The sequence below is a fragment of the Gallinula chloropus genome, assembly GCF_964237585.1.
Source record: "Gallinula chloropus genome assembly, chromosome: 4".
Classification (NCBI taxonomy): Eukaryota; Metazoa; Chordata; class Aves; order Gruiformes; family Rallidae; genus Gallinula; species Gallinula chloropus.
Genome location: NC_140088.1, coordinates 89,903,183 through 89,923,716, shown reverse-complemented (window position 1 = coordinate 89,923,716; position 20,534 = coordinate 89,903,183). Strand labels below are relative to the sequence as shown.

General features: G+C 43.3%; 1 protein-coding gene across 2 annotated transcripts in view; it reads left to right on the top strand.

Annotated features, from left to right (window-relative positions):
• Positions 1 to 20,534, top strand: part of FAM53A (family with sequence similarity 53 member A) — a 69,950-nt gene that overhangs the window by 16,301 nt on the left and 33,115 nt on the right. Inside the window, exons 2-4 of one of the 2 annotated variants that reach the window (XM_084263521.1) lie at positions 6,153 to 6,410; positions 13,253 to 13,307; positions 15,548 to 16,344. In XM_084263521.1, the coding sequence (XP_084119647.1) occupies positions 6,333 to 6,410; positions 13,253 to 13,307; positions 15,548 to 16,344 (930 nt within the window). In that variant the 5' untranslated portion in view covers positions 6,153 to 6,332. Of the gene's footprint in view, positions 1 to 6,152; positions 6,411 to 13,252; positions 13,308 to 15,544; positions 16,345 to 20,534 lie in introns of both variants that reach the window. The other variant, XM_084263520.1, reaches the window with a different exon arrangement.

Sequence of the window (20,534 nt, the reverse complement as noted above, 5' to 3'; positions counted from 1 at the left end):
TGGCTTGCTGAAGCAGAGATAATATTTTAAAGGACCTACTTATCCCAATTGGAATTTTGACTCCAGCTAATCCTTTTCTTCTGCTGGGAGCTGGTTAAGTCGTGTCTTTATGGGATTGTTGATAATAAAGAGTTCCAAACAGTAGCAAATACTGTGAGGGAACAGCCTTCTGTGTTCTCACCAGGTAATTTTAGTCCCAGAGGCAGGAAAAAAAATGCAGTTGCAATTATCAAGCAACACCTCCACTTGTGTTAGGGGGAATCATTTAAAATCTTGTGATCTTTTCTTAATCCAAGATGGAACTTCCAGAGAGAGTGGAGAAGTTGTTAGAAGGGTTTCAAACAAATGTAAATTTTTCCCAGTGAGATGAGCTGTTGCTGGAACATTCTGTCCTGCAGGATGTAGAGGAGGAGGAGGAGTGGGTTGGAAATGAGTCTGGTTGCCTTACTCTTACAGCCAAGAAGAGATGTTGTTTTTGAATTGGCTTTATGTGCTTCATCAGGGCTCATCACTTTGAAAGTAGGTTGTCAAGCTGGATGAGCCTCTGACATCCTTTAATTGACTGGGGGGGGCTGGGTAATACATATTTTTAGTTGTCTTCCCAAAAAAAGATCAGAGTGACGTCACTGAGAAGATGGAGAATTCGTGACATGAGCACTTCTTTTCTTTCCACCCTTAATTCTTGGCAGAGACTTTACAAGTCATTACTACTTGTGGCTGAACTTTAAAGAAATAAACCCTCTTCTCTTTAGTAGTACTATAAAGATAGAATAATGAACCTCTCCTTTTGCAGACTTCAGGATGCATCGAAGAGCAGAACTTGAAATCAGAGAGAATGGGGATACTGAGTCCATCACAGCTCATTCTCTGTGAAGAGTGTTAGCTTTGGCTTGCACTTGGAGTTTGGCTTGTCTATTTCATTTACTTCCTCCTTATTAGTCTACCTTTCAGCAATAGAAATAGCTTTTCTTTCCCCCCACACCCCCACTCCCCACCTCTACCCCCCAGCTTAAGGAGATTGTAGAAAGATTAAGTCTCCTTCATAGACACTGACTAGCATCTTGTTACCTGTATTTATCTTGGATGGCTCAGCTTTCTCCCTCTCCTACCTAATTGGGCTCCATAAAGGATGGGGTGCTGAGGGAAAGATGGCCAGTCTTGTAGGGCTTGATCCAGTTTGGAGCTCCAAGAGCTGTTATCACCTCAAGGCTTGGAGGGTCTTAGTGTTTCAACTTGCACACCTAGCTCAGCTGCTGCCTGTAGAGACTTGGTGATGGCAGAGCTGTGTATCTCTGGGTTAGGCTTACAGGCTGTGAGGAGAGCAGGGCATGTACTCAGAGTGGGAGTCAGAACTTGATTGTGCCACAGTCTGTGCTGTGAGGCAGCTGAAGAAATGCATCTTCAGCAGGATGCACTGGCCCTAGCAAGGATGGTCAGATGGCTCCTATCACTGCAGACCCAGGTAGTTTGGAGTGCCAGGCAGTGTGAGAGGGGTTCAGCCTGGTAAGCATGAAGGGCATGGTAAGAGACACTAAGTTAACTGCCTCTAACCAGCTCTGGGAAGAGAGTGGCAGAAAAACTCTGTAAAATCAACTGCACAGTATCCATGTGGGTACATCAAATGCAGACCACAGCAAGAGATCTTAAAACAAACCCCCCACAAAATGTGACAATACCATGAGTTTTCTGTAGTGTAAGGAACGTCCTTCTAGGAGCTATTGAGGGCCAAAAGCTTGTAAGGCTTAAATATATACTGATGGCATTTTGAAATGAGGTGAAACTAGAATGACTCTTAGGAGTCTACTGCCTCCTCACAACCAGTATTAATCAGCAAAGATTGAGAGAAGCATCTTGTGATGGAGTATAAACAGTTCAGCCAGAGTGAACCAGGACTCTTGTTGCTTTGAGGCTGCAGGGGTGACTTTGGATCACTTCTTGCTGGTCAGTCTGACTTTTCAAAGGAGTGTGATTTGGAAAAGGAAAGTAGGAGCAGATCATGTTCAAGCCTTGCTTTTGAAGGAGACATCTAATTCCTAATTATAGAGGAGTCTGCCAGGCTCAGTGTAGGAAATACTGATGTCAGTTGGCTGCCTTGTGTGTATCTCTTACTTTTGAGGCTGTAGTGAAGATAAGCACCTTGATAACCAGCATCCCAGTGTGCTCACACAAGCATTTGTGTCCAGTTCATGGCAAACCAGTCTGGAGAACTGATCCAGCTGGAAAACAACCTTTCTCAGAAACAAAAGGAAGTGCTTTGATTTTATCCAACTATAAAAATTCCTTGATCTGGTTCTCTCTGTAGCAGCAAAAACACTTGTGCTGGCATTCTGCCATGGGCAACAAATAGCCAGGGAGGAAAATATGTTGGCAGTGGTGATGGCAGCTGAGGTACATCAAACTGCAACCTAGAATGGCTTTTGTTGGTAGGAGCATTATGATGGTAACGTTTTTTGCACTTAAACATTCATTATACCATTGGTAGCAGGAAGGGCTGCCCAGTAGGAAGAGGTTTGTAGTGTAGAACAGTACTGATGTCCACAGTGTACACCTGGCCTTGCTTTGGGCTAGCCTTAGTCCAGGGTGGTGTGCTGAGCAATTGATGGTGCCTGCACTGCACCTTCAGGCTCTGCTGGTGTGGATCACTGCTGGGTGAGAAAGGAAGGAATTCACTTTCAGTCCTGATCTGAACTAAAACTCCTTTTCTGAGGGCTTGTGGTTGGTATTGAGAAAGGGAATTTGCTGTAGAAACTGGATGCTGGTACATGAAGGCTTGTCTGGTTAACACCACTCTTTCACCCCTGTACCATTTAACCCTTAAATACAAAGCTTTAAAAAAAGCTTTCCAAGTGTAGTGTCTCATTTACAGTGTTGTTGGGAAGTGAATTCCTAAAAGGAGAAACTTTTTCTGGCCTTTCCACTTCACTTGTGTTTCAGAACTACTTGGGCTGCACGGGCAGAAGGGGCCAGAACTGGAGTTGTACTGGAGGATTCCCTTTCAGTAGGTGGTAGGATTTAAAAACGTGGATAACTGTACAGTTGGGGTTCATTCTGAAAGCATCATGCTTCTGAGATTCCCTCTGCCTCCCCGTTAGCCTTTCATGCCACTGTGTTGGTTCATTAGCTGTAGACTAATATCCTTCTGTCTCCTTCCTCTAGCTTGTATTGTGCTGACTTGAAATTTCAAGTGAAACATCTGAAGATTAGAAGAACTAAGATCAAAACCTTGTTCCTCCCCTGTCCTTGGTAGTTTGATTGGATTTGCTTTTCTCTGAGGAGGGGGGGGGAACCCCACCATGCCAATTCTTACATGGCCCTTCCAAACAGGGAAGTTACTAAGCACCTGCTGAACTTTTCAGCTGGCTCTTAGTAGGAGCTTCTTGGTTGCAGAAATCTTAATCCTTAAAATGAATCTGAAAGTCTTTGTGGGAGTTACTAAGCTTCTTGGCTTTGGTATATTCTCAGTCTGTGTATGGCCATTTTCTGACCCCCAGTCAGCCTTTCTTTTAACTTTTAGTCTGGATTTCCTGATAATAGTTTAAACTCCACCAGGTTTGAAAGGGCCCTTGCAGTGTTTGATCATGCTAATCTAAATACTGCTCTGTTTATGTACTTGCCCTTAAACTTGCAGAGCATTTCATGAACCACACTTTGCTTTGGCAGATGCTTACACTGAAAGGGGTTTATGCAACTTCTACCAGTGAATGTATGAACCTCACTATCTTTTCATATTTGATTTGGTGGAATTTCAGAACATCTTGCAGGAAAACACCCAACACTTAGTGAAAACAGACCAGTGGAATCTCCACATACCTGGGTAGCATTATTTATGCCTGAGGAACACTTAAACATCCTATCTTCCAGCAAATAAAAGTAGATATGAGAATGAGGTCAAAAGTTGGGTGGAGATGATGATGGTGGGACAGTCCTCAAGCTAAGGGAGTCATGTAGCAGACTTCTGTGAAGTTAAAATATTGTATGGTTGGCATATGAAAATCATACTTGAGGATGTACTCAAAGGTGGCAGGTTTAAAAGACTCTAACATTGGCATTAGTACTGTTACATCTTAGTTTTGCCTGGGTTTAACTTGGTTTTGTTTCTTACAATTGCTTTTATTTCTTTATACTACTGGTTATTTAAGCAGCTGGTAAGTGACAGTGAGAGAGGCAATATTCTGTGGAAACAATCTTAAATTATTGCCTGTTTGTTTTCTATGGTAAACTTTTTTAAACCTAGTAAATAGAAGTGAACTTCTGGTCCTGGCAGCATCAGGGTTCCTTCCCCAAAGCTCACGTTGCTTTGGCTGAATTTGGAAGTGCTTGTGTGTGGATCTCTTCCTCTAATTCCATAAGCAGTCATGAAACACAAACTGTAAACAAGGGTTCATGCCTGTCACTAATGGATCAGAGCAGCCCTGCTGAGAAGGGCCTGGGTGTCAGGGGGATGAGAAACTGAACATGAGCAGCAGTGGCTCTGGCAGCTGGGAAGGGCGATGGGATCCTGGGCTCCATCAGCAAAGGGGTGGCAGCAGGGACAGGGAGGGGATTGTCCCTCTCTGCTCTGCCCTGGGGAGGCCCCAGCTGGAGTCCTGTGTCCAGAGCTGGGGCCCCAGCACAAGGAAGATGTGGGGCTGTTGGAGAGGGGTCAGAGGAGCCACGGAGATGATCAGAGGGCCGGAGCAGCTCCCCTATGGAGAGAGGCTGAGGGAGCTGGGCTGGGTCAGCCTGGAGAAGAGAAGGCTGTGGGGGGACCTCACTGCAGCCTTCCAGTCCCTGAAGGGAGCAAAGGAACAGGAGGGGAATCAGCTTGTTCAAAGGGCAGAGACTGGCAGGACAAGGGGGATGGAGTGAAGCTGAAGGAAGGAAGGGTTAAATTAGAAATTAGGGGGAAGTTTTTTCCAGAGAGTGGAGAGGGGCTGGAACAGGCTGCCCAGAGAGGGGGTGGGTGCCCCATCCCTGGGGGTGTTCAAGGCCAGGTTGGCTGGGGCCCTGGGCAACCTTGTGTAGCTCCAGGCCTGGAGGTTGGTGTCCCTGCCTGTGGCAGGGGGTTGGAGCTCTGTGATCCTTGGGGTCCTTTCCACCCCATGCCATTCTATGATCATCAGCATGAGTTGAGTAAAGGTGTTTTGAACACAGGGCAAAGCTATGGGAAGGAATTCCAAGTAATGCTCAGGTAGACTTGGTTTTGAGAACTGGAAGTGAATTTGAGAACTGTGAGTCTGAGAGATTTGATAATAGAAGAAGGAGAATGAAGAAGCTGAAGTCCTGTGGATTTGCTCTGGTTTTTGAGAACTGGAAGAATGAGGCAGAGTTGAGGAAAGTGTGTGGTGCTCCGTTTGCTCTGGTGAAAATAACCAGTGAATAAGGACTTTTGGAAACCAGTGAGGAATGATATTGCAGCAATTAAGGGTTACTGATGCTGAGGGAAGAGAGGGGGAAGAGGAAATTGAGTAGAGGATCTTCAGGCTATAAAGAGGCAGCTGGTGAACCTAGTGCTTCTGATGTAGATGGCTGCTCACAGAATAGACACCTGAGCTTTAGACAATGATGCTTTTACATGTGTGGTAGTCTGTCCTGAAAGCTGAAGATCTGGTGTTTGCTGACAGGTAGCAATTAGATCCCCTTTTTAAAAGACTAAGACACAGGGAGTATGCTGAAGGTAGCTGAGGGTTTGCAAAGAGGATGTAGCACTTGAGCTCCTCAGCATTCCACCCTTCTGTTCAAAGAAGGGTTTAGTGATGAAATGAGATGGTAGAATGGCTTAAAATGGGAAGTAGTGCTAAGCGCACAGAACAGTGTGCTAAGTACCTGCCTGCTTCATGTGCTGTTCTGGTCCAGCTGGCTGAGCCTCCAGTGCTAGTTTAAAAGGAGGAAAGCTTAAATCTTTCCTTCTGCCTTGAGTAAACATCCTAGGTACAATCAGTTTAATAGTAGGAAATGGCCAAAAATACCCTGGTCTTTGCTGTATGAATCTCACCTCCCTCCTGGAGCTGTACTCAGTGAAATTCCAGGAGTAGTCTTTCACAAACAGACATGTAACCTGAAATCCAGGCACCAGCACTGGTCAGAGTCCTACTCTTGCATGAGTAACAGTCCTGTTATGACAGCACTATGATGTACACAAGAATTCTGACTCTTCCTTTTCTCTGCCCCAGTTTTCCAGGAACTCAGACATGATACACTGACAGCACTTGGAAATACACCTTGTGACACAAAGATGGAAGCATAAACCTCAAGACTTCTAAACCAAACCAGAAATGGCTCATGAGTATTGAAACAAGAGACTGAAGAGCAGCCAACGCTTCCCTGTGAGCAGCAGCAAAGGAGCAACTACCATGGTAACACTAATAACAGAGAAGCTGCAGAACCAGAGCTTGGATGATCTGGCATGTAAGACGTACAGTATCAATCTGGTAAGGACCTACCAAAGTGACCTGGAGTAAGTGTGGAATGCCTGGGAAATTAGAAGTAACTCAAACCTATGGAATGAGTTGAAGAATGTAGGTGAGCCAGAATTCACCTAGTCAAATTAGGTCTGGTTTGAGAGTTGTAAGGGGGAAAACTAAAATGCAGCGTATGGTCCTTCTTGAAATGATGCTTTCTTAATCTAATGATCTTCTAACCTTACAGATTCCTTTTAAAGAATTAGAAAAGGAACCCTTGGAAAAGTTTTGCTATCTCCATTAAAAAAACCAACAACCCACAAGTACTGGTACTGGCTGAAGTTGTTTTCATTTAGTACTGTTATCAAGCACTTGACCATATTTACTTACAAAAATCAATGACCACTGTGTAGGCAACTCAGCACTGGGCAGGGGGAGACAGGTCATCAGGTAACCACAGTTGGACTGAATGTCTGGTTACTGACTACCAGACTGCTGCTGATGCTTTATTGCTGTGTCAGGTGCCTGGTGCTCTGGTTTTTTGGTCTCTATTGGGTTATTTTCTGCAGGTTTGTTCTGTGGGTCCATGGTATGGTTCAAGCATGCTATTCAACACTAAGTAATCTGTTCTTTTCACATCTCAGTTGTGAAATGAGATTATTTTGCATTATTCATTGTGGAGTAGTCTCCCATCAATTTTCGGTGCCTTCCTGAGACCCCTGAGCCTGTATTCTCCATGTGATGCACTAGCTGTGTTTCACTGACCTTAACTGCAATGACAGTTCTGTGGGTTGAGCTTCAAGGTGCAAGTGGGACACCAGGAAAAAATTTGAGTGTTCAACTCCAGTTCTGTTGTGTTTTTTAATACTAATAATGCAAACATTGAGTCTGAATCATGTTTAGTTGTTTTAATGGTAAGATATTTCCCCTCTGTCATTTGTTCAGTAGCTGAACTGCTGCTTTATTTCACAAGCCCAAACCAGGCAAAGCATATCCTGTGTGGTGGAATTTGTACAGTTCTCATAATGTGAAGTGCTTGACCCTTCGTACAATACTTTGTCCAGTAAGGATGTTTTAACAGCAAACATCAATCAAATTATTTATTTTGAATGCTAACAGGTCTGTTTTGAATTCTTCTAATAGCTTATTTAAGATAAAGGCAGGGAAAACAGATGCTATTCTTGAAAGGCAGATACAAGTAATTGGAAGGACATTAACTCTGTTAGGAGTGACTCAGCTTGATGAAGCACTTGGGATCTGCTGTATTCTTGAACTGGTGAGCTCATCACTTGTGACAAGGATGGCCTGTCACCAGTAGCTGTGCTTGCCTCCAAACTTGTGGTTGCATTTTGCAGTTTCTAGTTTGAGACACTGAGTTTTGCATACATCTGGAAGCTGAGTGGTCCTTTCACTGGTGGCCACTGTAGGCTGCAGATCAGAGGCTTGGAAAAGCAGGGAAGGAAGCATTAGTGCTCTGGCACTGTGTAGAGATTGTACAGGAGTGTTGTCATGCTGTAGATTAGTTGGGTTTTATTCTGGTTCTCATCTGTGTGCAATAAAGCATAAAAAAAAAGACTGGATTAGAGATGCTATGTGATGTCTCATCAGTGGTTTCATCCTTAGGTGTCTCCTGTGCCTTTCCTCCTTTAATCTGTCAAGTAGTTGTTTTTATAAATGCTTTCCTGCTTGCAGGAAAGGGATTCTGAGGCCAGGAACAGGTTCTGCTTGTACACAGTGACAATGGAAATCATCAAATGAGGTGTGGAATAAGAGTGAATAAGTGTGAATAAGAGTGTGCAGCTAGGTTATCTCCACTAAAAAGGATTCATGGGGGTCAATGATGGCTTCTTGATTGAAATGGGAACCTAAGATTAAAAAGTACACTTCTTCCACTAATCAAACTATTGCTAAATTTTAATAAGGGGTCTTGAACTGCTGATGGGGGTCTTGAATAGGCTCAAGTATGTAGGACTTTTGGGCAAGAGGTTCAGCTCAATCCTGTAGTTTCTTCTAGTAGCAACAGCAATTTAGAGCAGTTGTGAAATGGTCTTGACTGCACCTTTTGCTGGGACAGAGTTCTGTGGGACTGTGTGTAGTGAATCATCTTGAGCAGATTGAGGATGAAGACTAACCTTTTCTGCCTGGGCTGATGTGAACCCTCATCAGCTTCATGATGCCTTTCACTGTGCATCTGCTAATAAATAAAATAGTTGTGGAAGGAAACTCTGTGATAAGCCTCACAAATTAGGGTTATAAAAGAAAACAGACCTCTACCAAAGCTCTTTACCATCTAGCTAGCCACACTGAGCATAAGGACAGCATGTATAGGGCATAGTATGCCTTTCTCTCTAGACTGTGTGGTGGGTTGAGCCTGGTTGGAGTCCAGGTGCACCCCAAAGCCTCCTCAACTGGGGAGAGAAAATACAGTAAAAAGCTGATGGGCTCAGATAAGGGCAAGGAAAGATCATTCACCTGTTGCCTGAGTGGGTTGTAAAATACTGGCTGGAGCTTCTTTTTCCTGCTCTGTTAAATGACATGCTGGTTTTCCAGGCTGGTGCAATTCATTTAGCCAGGGCATGATCAGTTCCATTTACAGTCTTATGCTGCACCTGCCTTCAAACAAAGCCCAAACCCCAATCTGAATGATGTAGTTCCCTGCTGTAGGAACAGGAAGGGTTGTCCCAGGGGTTTATTTCAAATGGGCACTGGAGCTCACCAAGTAGGACAGGATCCCTGGTCGGTTGACTCTACTGCACAACAGATGTTGTGTGAGTGTGTTATGGCTTTCATCAGTCAACAGCAGCATTAAGTCAAATAGTTGGTCTTTTTCCTTGAACATAAATTTATTGCATCTGAAGAGGTTTTCTGTGTGCTCTGGCAGAGGTGGTGCTGTGTTGTACTTGTGTAGAAGCTGATACTGGTTTGTGACTTGTGTGATGCAAGGCTTTGAGTTGGGTTATTAAGAAGGAAACATCAGTGTCTCCAGACAGGCATTTGTGGAATGAAGAAACTCTACTATAACCCCTTCTTCTGCACATGTGGGTCTTCATTGCTTTTATTTTTCATGAAGCTGACTCGTGCCAATACTTAGAATTGGACCAACTCCCTTGGGTGGAAAGCTGCTAGCTCAGGAGACTTGAGGGCTAAGTTGTCTTACTTCAGTTTCAGAGACAAGGTTGAATGTTTCTCCTTACTGCTTCCTATCTAGTCATGCTTGGAGGATATTTGGTAGAGATGGAGGTGTGGTATGGCCCATTCAGACAATGAAAGTCACAGCTCTGTGGTGATGGTTAAAATAGTACTTGAATAATAAACACCAGCTTTCCTGTGGCCTGGGAAGAATGCTGATAAATTAGAAGAACTCAAATACACATGGGAACTGGAGGAAGGGACTTGAAATGGAAGAAATGAATTTAAAAATTAAGATCAAGTCATTCTGAGAATAATGAAGGGGACAGCTATGAAGTTCTTAGTGGATTGGGCTGTGTGTAGAAGTAGAATTTTTTGTTACAGTTGGGTTTTTGCTAGCAAAGAACACTTTAAATTACTGATGGAAATTATAATTCATCTTCCATTTACTCAGCTCAAGACTAGGTGTGTTTTTAACTGAAGATCTTTAAGCAAGAGCAGCTGCTAAGGCTCAATAAGCCAATCAGAACTTGCAGTGCTGTCCTGAATGTCATACCACACAGTTCCTTTCCTCTGGAGCATCATCTCTTCAAAGGCACAAAAGAGCTTCTACTTTGGAAGCATTTAAATTGAAGCAAACAATTCCAATCTTGGGTGAAACTTGTAGTTTGTCTATGTCTTAAACTGTGCTTTTATTTTTCCTGGGAAGTTCCCAAGGAATTAGGTCTTGGTTTGCCTTTTTAGTGTGTATTTAAAAACAAGGTAGTTGGAAGATGGATGTACATGACCACCCCTTGAGTTTCCTCTTCAGGGAAATGACCTTGCTGATAATTTGGCCTTATTCTAAGGAAGATTTCCATCACACAGAGGGTAGCAGACTTCCCTGTCAAGGTTATTCAGCAATTGCAATCACTTCTTGAACATAATCATAAAAAGAAAGAGCTCTTGGTTAAGGAAGCTTCAGGTGGGTGATAGCACAGAGGGCATGAATGGGGGAGGATGGAGCACAGCCAACCCAGGAGAGCTGATAAACTGGTTCAGTGCCCTGGTGCACTAATATACAGTGGGACTTGTGCCATGTGCTGTATAGATAAAAAGATCTTCCCTCCTATAAAAGATTTACAGCCTGATAGTCTACTCCAGTTTGTACTTCTAGACATTGTTAAAACACACTACTTGATAGTATTTCCAAGTGGTTTTAGTTTCAGTTACACAACTTCATGTATCATAAAGGTGACTATTTGCCCTGTAGTAACCCTTATTTCAGCTTTTACTGGAGATAGTGCAGCCTTGTCTGTGTGTGTTGTCACCTGTGACACTTGGAGTGAGGGGGTTTGGTCTGAATCTCCAAAGTATTAGTACTTTCCTTTGTAACTTAACAAGATGCTGTATAAATGGGGGGTTGACCAAGCTGTAGCTGTAATATGTGATACAGAGCTGGCCACTGACTTCACTAGAGGCTGATCTCATCCCACACACATCTGTGAAGCAGCTCGGGCACTTGTGAAGAGGATGGATGGTGTTCAAGGTGCATGTGGCTGAAACTGTAAAAACCTCACTATCAATCTAAGAAATGGCACATGGGATTGTTCTTGGGGTTCTTGGGGATCAGAAGACTGGAGCACCTCTTCTGTGAAAACAGGCTGGGAGAGTTGGGCTTGTTCAGCTTGGAGAAGGCTCCAGGGAGACCTTAGAGCAGCCTTCCAGTGCCTAAAGGGGCTAGATAAATATTCAGGAAGAAATCCTTCCCTGTGAGGGTGGGGAGGCCCTGGATCCCTGGCAGGGTTCAAGGCCAGCTTGGATGGGGCTTTGGGCACCCTGGGCTAGTGGAGGGAGTCCCTGCCCACACCAAGGGTGTGGGATGGAACAGGCTTTGATGTCCCTTCCAACCCAAACTATTCTATGATTGTGTGATTCTGTTCCTTCTAAGCATCAAAGATCTTAGCCTGTGCAAATAGTCTCTTAACCATCCCTAACTGTTATGGTTAAGTCATTCTTACTGCCATTTTCCATGTGTTTCAGGATACAGTAGCTTTAAGATGTTTTGGTACAGAGTTCTGTTCCAAAAACTTGCTGTCTGATGGTGGAATAGCTTGGCATTTGCTTTCATTAGGGAAAAATAGAGAAGAATTTGCTGAAAAAAATGTGTCTAAGTCTTTAATTTGTTTTTCTCCATCAGGGACAGCTGAAATGTAACTCTTACTGTTATCTCAATGTGCTTTTGTGTTCTATATGATACTGTAGTAGCTGTTTAAATGATTGATCCTGGCTTTTTTAATGTATACACAGTGTAACTGGCAACTGCAGTTATGACAAGCTAACCAGTAAAAGTGACTGCTGCTCCTGCTGTCAAGTTGCAGACTTCAGATGGTTTGAGTAGGACTAATTAACTGCAAATCTGATGGAGATTCAAACTGGGGGTTCTGCTGTTGACTTAAAGTAGCCTTCTTTTAAAAGGAAGTTATTTTCATCTGGAGATGTATTTATGTGAAGTACAAATCTAATGGCTTGTCTCATATGCAGACACTGATAAAAAATAAGATTAAGCAGCTGATTGCTGTCCTACCCTTTCATCTGTCCCTTGATTTTCTACCTCTAGAACAATAACACCAGGGGACTGTTGCCACAGCTTAGCATCTGCATCTGATGTGTGTGGGGGCTCAAGGATGAAAAGTTGTCACTAGCACTCTGTGCTGCTGCACAGAAAGAAAGAAAAGCTTTGTGGCCCAAGGAAGTTTGTTTAAAAGTTGGCTTTGTATCTGGGAAGGAAGTGTGTGTACAATGTTATCATCTTTGGCTGTACACAAAAAGCAATGTTCACATCAAGTGCGTTGCACTCTCCTAAAGCAATCTTCCTCTCCTTCCTGAGGTGGTGATGGGGAAGTTAATAATGAACCCTGGGCTCCCATGGAGCCTCAAGCCATTTATTTATAACTCCTTCCTAGGAGGGTGGGTAGCAAGCTCTATTGTCTGAGCAATCTAGAGCCTTTAGAATGCCTCTGTAGTGATATTTCTCTAACAATAGAAAACATTCTGGATAGAAACTTCTCTTAGTGTGTAGATGCTGCTTATTGATGAAGCTTAAGCATCAGTTCTGAAGCCCTTCACACCCAAACCTTGTTTCCAAGCATGGCTTGCACACTGTTTCTGAGTAGTCTCCCCTCCCAAATAAGCTGTGATTTCAAAGACTCAGCCTGCAAACAATTCTTTCTGGATAGTAAGGATTTTGTAACAACTCCTGTACTTTTAAGAAATAAGAAAGTGTTTTGCTCCATGGTTGCTAAGAAAATGTAAAGTAACAGCATAGCCTGATTGTCACAAGTTAAGAGCTTGTATATTTAATTTAGATCAAGCTATTCCTGTCTCTTAGTTTAAGTTGAGGCCTTTTAGCCTTAATCTATTGAAAATGGAAACCCAGTTGTCAGAGTATAATTTTCTCTCTCCTGAAATGAGAAGCAGATCAAAGCTTTTTCATTAAGGGTGAGTTATTGCTCTTAATTTTGCAGCTTATTCACAGGGGCTGGTGTTGCAACTCTGGAAACAGTTTTTGGTACTTAACAATAAATTAGGAAACAAGGATTTCTTTATAACTATCAGCTGTTCAGGGGTTTCTCCAAAACCCCAGCTATCCTTTTAAAGATGTTAAATGCACTCTTAGGGAAACTGAAACCTGCACTCGGTTTCCTTGAGGTGTGTGCTGGCTCTTTCACACAGTTAAAACTTCTTTTTCTGGTTGATTTCAGTACTCATCTGAGAAGCTGAACAAAAGTGGCAGCTTGTTCCCTTTCGAAATCAACGGTAAGTTCTTCAGAAGCCTTAGCTGTGTTTTACTGAGGTAATTGGTATAGCAAGCAGCCTTTCTTTTGTAAATAAGGTGAGGGGGATGGAGCATGCTGTTGTAGAGCCTGCTGGTTTAAGCTGGTCTCTGAACAATACTGGGAATAGCTGGTTGTTAGTTTTGTACCTTGTGATCTGCTTTGCATAGTAAAAGCCCTTGTAACACCATTTTTTTAATTGGGTGGGTATCTGCCCTGGTGCACAGAAGCACAGCAGTGCTGTCTCTCATGCTAAACATCTCGGCTTCCCCAGCTAACAGATATTTTGCATCTTTACATACCCCCTTATATGCTTTTGCCACGTAGAATATCCAGCATGATGCAAAACATAAGCTGAAGTTCAGTACTTTTGCTGCCCCTCCTCCCCCTGGGTTTTACTATAGTTGAAGCTGTATCTGGGAGAAATAAAAATGCTACTTATCCCTATGTAAACTTTGTAGTGATTTAAGGGATGGACTTGAAATTTGGCATGTCCTGTCATGCCTTTAGTCAAGGAGGATTTTTTATTTGCTCACTGGGATTCCCCAGAAAATGTGGCTCTTGGTTTGTGTGAGGTTTTTGGTGTGAAATGATATTTTATCTTAAATGTCGTTACCATGTAAGCAATTAAAACACATGTGTAACTCCTGACTTTATTTTATCCCAGCAAAATTTAAGCTCCCTGCCTGGGAGAAGGCTGGTTTTTAAAAATTAGGCCAGCCCAAGCTAGCAAATTGTCCTACAGTAGATGCTTGGAGTTTCAAACATTATCTGGATCCCATTGTGTTGGCTATTTTACTTGCATTGAATTATGGATGGTCCCTGCCTTGAAGAGCTTACATGCTTAAGGCAAAGCACAGTATGTGGTTGTACCCATCTGAAAGAATGGAGGAGGAAGGACAGAGGAATTCTAATAAAACATGTTGTTTGAATAGGCCAGCTGTCTGCACAGTTAAATGATTTTGAGACAATAGGGTGTTCTTTAAATAAGATCCAAATAAACAGGATAATCCATGACATACTTTGGGCATGGAACATGTACAGCTATTTGGGTTTGCAACTTTTAAAGCCATTCAGCAAATCTTTTATCTGTTGATTGCTCTGAAACTTAGTTTAGATAGCCAACTGTAAGAATGTACAAGTACTTAATGTTTAGGCTGTATCTACATTCTGAAAATAGGCGTAGGGGGAAAACCTTAGTACTTAAAATATTCTTCCTTTAAGGCTGGGGTAAGTGAAACTTACTTGGCTAATTGGTTTAAATTAGCAAATTTCCTACCCAAGCATGAAGCACTGTGAACTGGCCAACAGTTTTGCTGCTTTTCAATTTGCAAATCCCAAGTCTGCTGTAGTTCTTATTACACTTCATTGTATAATGTGGAGGAACAGCTGTAAAATGTGCAGAATGTTCTCAAAGAAACCCTTTACAAAAGAGAGAGGGGGGCTTTGCTGGCAGACTGCTTTTAACCCAGCACTGCCACTTCAGATGAGGAGTTGTGCACTAGGGGTTACGTCTGCATTCACAGTCAAACTTGCAGGAGGTTCTTAAGGGATACTCTATGCATTGAATTCAGATATTTTTTTCCCCCTCTTAACACTGAGTTTCTGTGCTCATATTCAATCTGCAGTCTGATTTAACTTTCTACTGTTTCTAATTTCAAGTAGAGCTTTTCACACCACAGGATGTGAACGCCCATCTCTGCAAATTTTCTTTAGTAAGAGATTCTTACTAGAAAAGTGTAACATCCCAGTGAAGGACAGCAGTCTGTGAAGAGATTATCCTGCTCTTTCCCTTAGAACCCACAAGGGAATATGTGTGTTCACATTTCTTGTTAATCCATTTTGCTTGTAGCTTGTGGTGTTCAGTTACAGGTTTTGATTGTGGTATATGGTATGTGTTAAGCAGGTAAGGAAGCAGTCTCTGTTCCCCAAGAAACACAGTGCTGTAATCTTTGTGTACAGGAAGAAGCATGAACAAAGTACATACTGGAATGCTGGATTGGCTCCTGCAATACTTTGATCTCCCTGGGTTTTTTAATGTTCTACTTTAGTTAAAATGAATATAGAACTCTAGTGTGAAATCTTGATTAAGCACTAGGTATTTGTGGCTCATCTATCTAAGCTTGACTTTGGTTCATGGTTTTACATTAAGGTATGTCTCAAAGAAACTGTCTTTTTCTTTTGCATCTTTCACCTGTGTCTGTCTCTCTTTGTTTTCAGAAGACAGTCCCTGGAAAGCTTTAAATGGGGGTTGCCCAATCCAGACTGACACGACGAGGAATTCCGCTTACCACTTCCCGGTGTGCCCGTTCAGCCCCGGCACTGCCAGCAATGGCAGCCTGCAGTGGCAGCAGGACTCTTGCAGTACCTCCGTGTCAGGATGGATAAGTGAAACAAACCTGAACGAAAACTCGGGTCAACCCTTGGCACCACCCACCAAGCGCCACTGCAGGTCCCTCTCCGAGCCAGACGAGCTGGCTCGCTGTCGGTCGCCCTGGAAGCCTGGCAGCTCCAAGGTTTGGACTCCGGTGTCAAAGAGGCGGTGTAACAGCGGGGGCAGCGCTACGTTGCAACGCTGCAACAGCCACGGGAGCGCAACCTTACAGAGAAGCACAAGTATCAGCCTGCCACAAAACATACTGTCCCTAAATAACGTCTTCACTATCACCAGCTTCAACACGTCGCCAGTACCCAGACCTTCCTCTGCCAGCAGCGGGTTTGTGGACAGCAGCGAGGGCAGCACGAGCTCGAGTACCCGCTGGAATTCCGGAGGCCCTTGTGACTTTAACCCAAGGCGCCGCCTCTCCCTGTCCCAGGAGCACATCACGGAGACGGGGAACCTCTTGCCTTCAGCCAACAGCACTCCCACCTCCACACCCGAGCTCAGCCGGCGGCAGGGCCTGTTGAGGTGCCGCTCTCAGCCCTGCGTTCTGAACGAGAAGAAGAGCCGGCTGAAGCGCAGACGGGAGGAGGACGTGCGATGGAACAGGCCCTCCTTGGACTTTTTTAAAATGACACGGGTGAGATTTTACTTTCCTCAAGTGTGTGAAGGGGCAACTCTTGCAGAAAAAGGCCATTTCTAGGCTCGTAGCTGTTGGGGATTTGCTTGTGGTGTTGTACTGATGCGTTCCGTCTTCAGCAGCGTAGCAGGCTGCTTGTGCTTGCCGGTTCCATATCCTATAGCAACTCACTCTTTGCTCCCATGGCCCAGTTCATAGAGTCCCAGACTGGTCTGGGTTGGGAGGGACCCCAAGGATCACAGAGCTACAACCCTCCTGCCACAGGCAGGGACACCAACCTCCAGGCCTGGAGCTACACAAGGTTGCCCAGGGCCCCAGCCAACCTGGCCTTGAACACCCCCAGGGATGGGGCACCCACCCCCTCTCTGGGCAGCCTGTTCCAGCCCCTCACCACTCTCTCTGGAAAAGAGTTTCCTCTAATATCTAGTTTAAACCTTGCTTCCTTTAGCTTTAATCCATCCCCCTTGTCCTGCCAGTTCCTGAAATCCAGTCTACTTGTCAGAGTACAAACATCCATGAAAAGATGCTTGAAGCTGAAACCAAAGTAGAATGACTTCTAGAACGCAGGGATGTCATGGGCAAGGTGGGGTAAACAGGGTAGTGAAAAAGTTATACCACTGTGTTCCCTGAGAACAATGTGTGACTGTCTCTAAGTCATCCTGATGTCCATCTGTTGGAGCCTTCCCTTAGAGATGGAGGAATTGCATAAAGCTAGCAAGAGCACAGAAACCCCTGTATAAATTAATTCACTGAAATGGCTAATAAGCAGTTAAAAAACCAAAGTGTTATACAGCAATTTTAATACATACAATGCAGATGCTGAAGCTTGACAGAGAATGGTCTTACTCTGGCTATTAAGAATTATTCTTTCCTCCTCACATGAGGGTAAAAGGGCTGACTTTAAAAACTAGCAAACTTCAGGTTTTGCCTCTGTTTTGCATGTAATGCAAACTCATGCACATAGCTCACTTCTCAAAGCTGCTCTGTCCACAGAGGCAACTGCTATGGTTCAAAACATGAAGATTCTCACTTATTTTCTGAAGGTGTAAAATTGGGTCTTGTGTTTATGGTCAGAGAGCGTTTCATGCTTCTAAGAACATATAACCCTACTGCCTTCAGTAGGTACTGGACTTGGAGGCTTGTGTGAGTAGATCTGTTAAGAGGAGTGGGGAGGAGACAGTTTGCAGAAGTAGCAGTAAAAATGTAAGGGAAGGAAGTAGTTCTGCACCAGTGTCCCTGCATTTGATGCACTGAGCAAAAGAAACACTGAACAGGAGAGATGCTGGCTAAAATTTTCAGTATGTGGTACCAGGACACTAGTAGGCTTCACATGGGAACTGAGCTGTCTACTGTGGGATATTCACCAAGTTAACTACTTCATGTCCACTTTGCTTAGCTGAAGTCTGTATGATGTCATCTGTCCTCTTATGCCTTTGTCAGACAATGTACTTCTAGCTTAAAGGACTTTATTCTTTAAAAATACAGCTTTTTTGATGAATCCATGGGGTGGGTAATTGGGTGGCAAGCCATACAGAGCAACCTGCTTCCTGACAAGGTTGGTAACTGATGCTGTTCTAGATAGAACTCAGAACAGTGTCTAGCCCTGGTTAAGATGCAAGTTTACTAGTTAGCTAATCAGATCTTACCTGTTTCTTTGTGTTAAGCACTGCTGAGATTAGTTGGCTAATCTACTCCAGAAGTATTAGTGGATTTGGCCTTCAAGTGCCAGTGTGGTCTAACTTAGGCTTCTTAATTTGAAAGAAATGTAAAATTTAAGAGCTGCTCCTCTCTTGTCTAGACTTGCTGCTGGCATTTTTCAAGCTCTGGAGGTGAGATGCAGTATTTCAAACTAGCAGAATTACTCCTGTTGATCAAGTGTTACATCTTCTAAATCATCTGTAGAATAGTGTCTTTGGAGCAGACCTGATATAGCCAGCCCATATTTAGATTTGCCACTGAAATGAAGAGTTTGAGACTAATATTCAGCCAGTCTTGACCACTTTTTCCCTATTAGACCTATTTTGAAATGATGTTTTCTTGATAAGCAGAGTAGCTTATGTAACCAAGTTCACTTCCCAGTGTCAAGGCTGACAGTTGGGCTTCTTTCAGCTGGTTCAGTGGAATCTTCCTCTAAAGATACAACTGTGTATTTAATGAAAGGCACAAAGTATAGCTTGCAAATACATCAGCTTTCAAACATGCCAAACTCTAATGAAAACATCTGTTTAAACACTTAAGCACTGAAAACATTTGAAGAAGAAAAATTGAATGAAGTTTTCAAGAAAGGTTGGGGGTTTTGAGAGTGGCAGCTTGCTTACCCAGTCTGGTGTTGGAAGCCTTAGGTTTCTTTGTGGCCTACCTTCTCCCCATGGCCCAAATTCTGGTGGATATATATGCTTTCAAACTTGATATTGTAGTCTTAAGCATTTCTCTCTAAACTTAAACCAAGTTACTGCTGTGCAAAATATAAGCTAATCCTACAGAAGACTTGTTTTGAAGGAGGTGTGAGCCTGTGGAGTACTTATTATCTTCTTGGAACACCTGAATGTTTGATTTAGTTTTTCTTGGACTTTAAAGTCTTGGATCAGTAAAATACTTGGACAGCTTTGATCCTGAAGGGTAAATTGAGCTTAAGTTGTCTGCCTTAAGATTATTGACTTTGTTTTAGGTCACTGAGATGTAGTAGCCTTTCTGATCTATATGGCCAGGAAAGCTTCTCACAGAAGGTAGTATCTGAGTCAAAGACTTGCAAGCTCTGCCCAACAGAGGACTGGTATCACTTAAGTGTGAGGATAAGCAGAAGGACTAGTTGATAGTTGATTCCCACAGCAGTTTAAAAAAGAAACACAAGGTAGGGATGAGTGGTGGGGGTAGATATGTCTCCTGGAAGGGTGTGATGAGGAGGCAGTATTTAATGAAGGGCAGAGCACATCAAGAGTAGTGACTGAACTTACATCAGATGGCTGCTACTTTTCCTGCAGAGGCTTTTAGTAACTCCTGATCTCTCATGGAATCTTGGTTTTATTGCTCTTTGAGGTCGCTGGAATGTTCAGTATGTGGCCAGGTAAAGGAATTAGCCACACTGTGACCTCTAAGCTTAAGCACAATAAGCTCTTAAACCTTCTCCTTGATTCTCTGAGGTTTTTTCTCTAGAAGACTTCCAGGTATGCCCTGTTGAGTGTAGTTACAGTAGACTTGTTCACTCTAATTATGCTGCAACCAAGTGGATTAATGTTCCTAAGCTGCACAAGCAGTGCTGCTTTCTAAGAATGGGCACAGAAAGGACAGCATCCTACATGTGAGTAGTGAAGTAGCTGCTCCCTTGGGTTAGGATTTCTCCCAGGCTGCTGTTGCAGCATGTGTGAGACAGGTGATGTCAAGTCCCTTTCAGTGCTAGCAGGATAGCCTCTGAGTCAATCCTGGACTGCCTAAAGTAGGTTAAGCACTGGCTCATGAAGTTCATTCAGATTGTGTTCTCTGAATAGTAAGCATGTTGCTTTAAATAGTTTGAGATGCTTATGTAAAGCTTGTCTCTTATAGCCTCCTGTCAAAATGGGAACAAACAGGTTATTTGGGGTAGATGTATTTTCTGCTGGAGGGTACAGTGAAGTCAGCAAAGGCTGTCCCTGCCTGGCACACTGTACTTGGGTGCTGTGATTTGGGGAAGATATGTAGTACAATTGCAAGTCTTGATGGCTTAAACTCTTTTGGTACTCTTGCAGGAGGCTGTAATGCAGCATCTCTTTGTGTGTAGGTCTGATTCATTGATGTGCACTGCTGCTTCTCAGATAAAATAGATAGTCAATGTCCTTGTACTGTATGGGGGTATCTTCTGCAGCAGGGCATGCTGTTGGCTTCTGGAGTATGGTTTGTGGAAAATACTACACTGAGCTGTATGTAGTAAAGGATTGGACAGGGATTGATTTGGCCCAAGACAATGGTAGCAAGTCTAAATATGCAACATTAATTAGTCTATAGTTTCCCTTTTCTTAATATTAAGGACAAAAAAAAGATGTGAAAGAAGCAATTGAACCAGTTTCACTTTTTAAACTGTAATACCTATTTCTGAGGGAGCCTTTAAATTCCCATCTGAAAAACAAAGGTAATCATGACCTACCTTTGCTTTGAAGAGCAGTTCTGGGGGGCCCTTTTTCCTTCCTTCCCACGGTAGTAATTTCTTCAAGTGATCA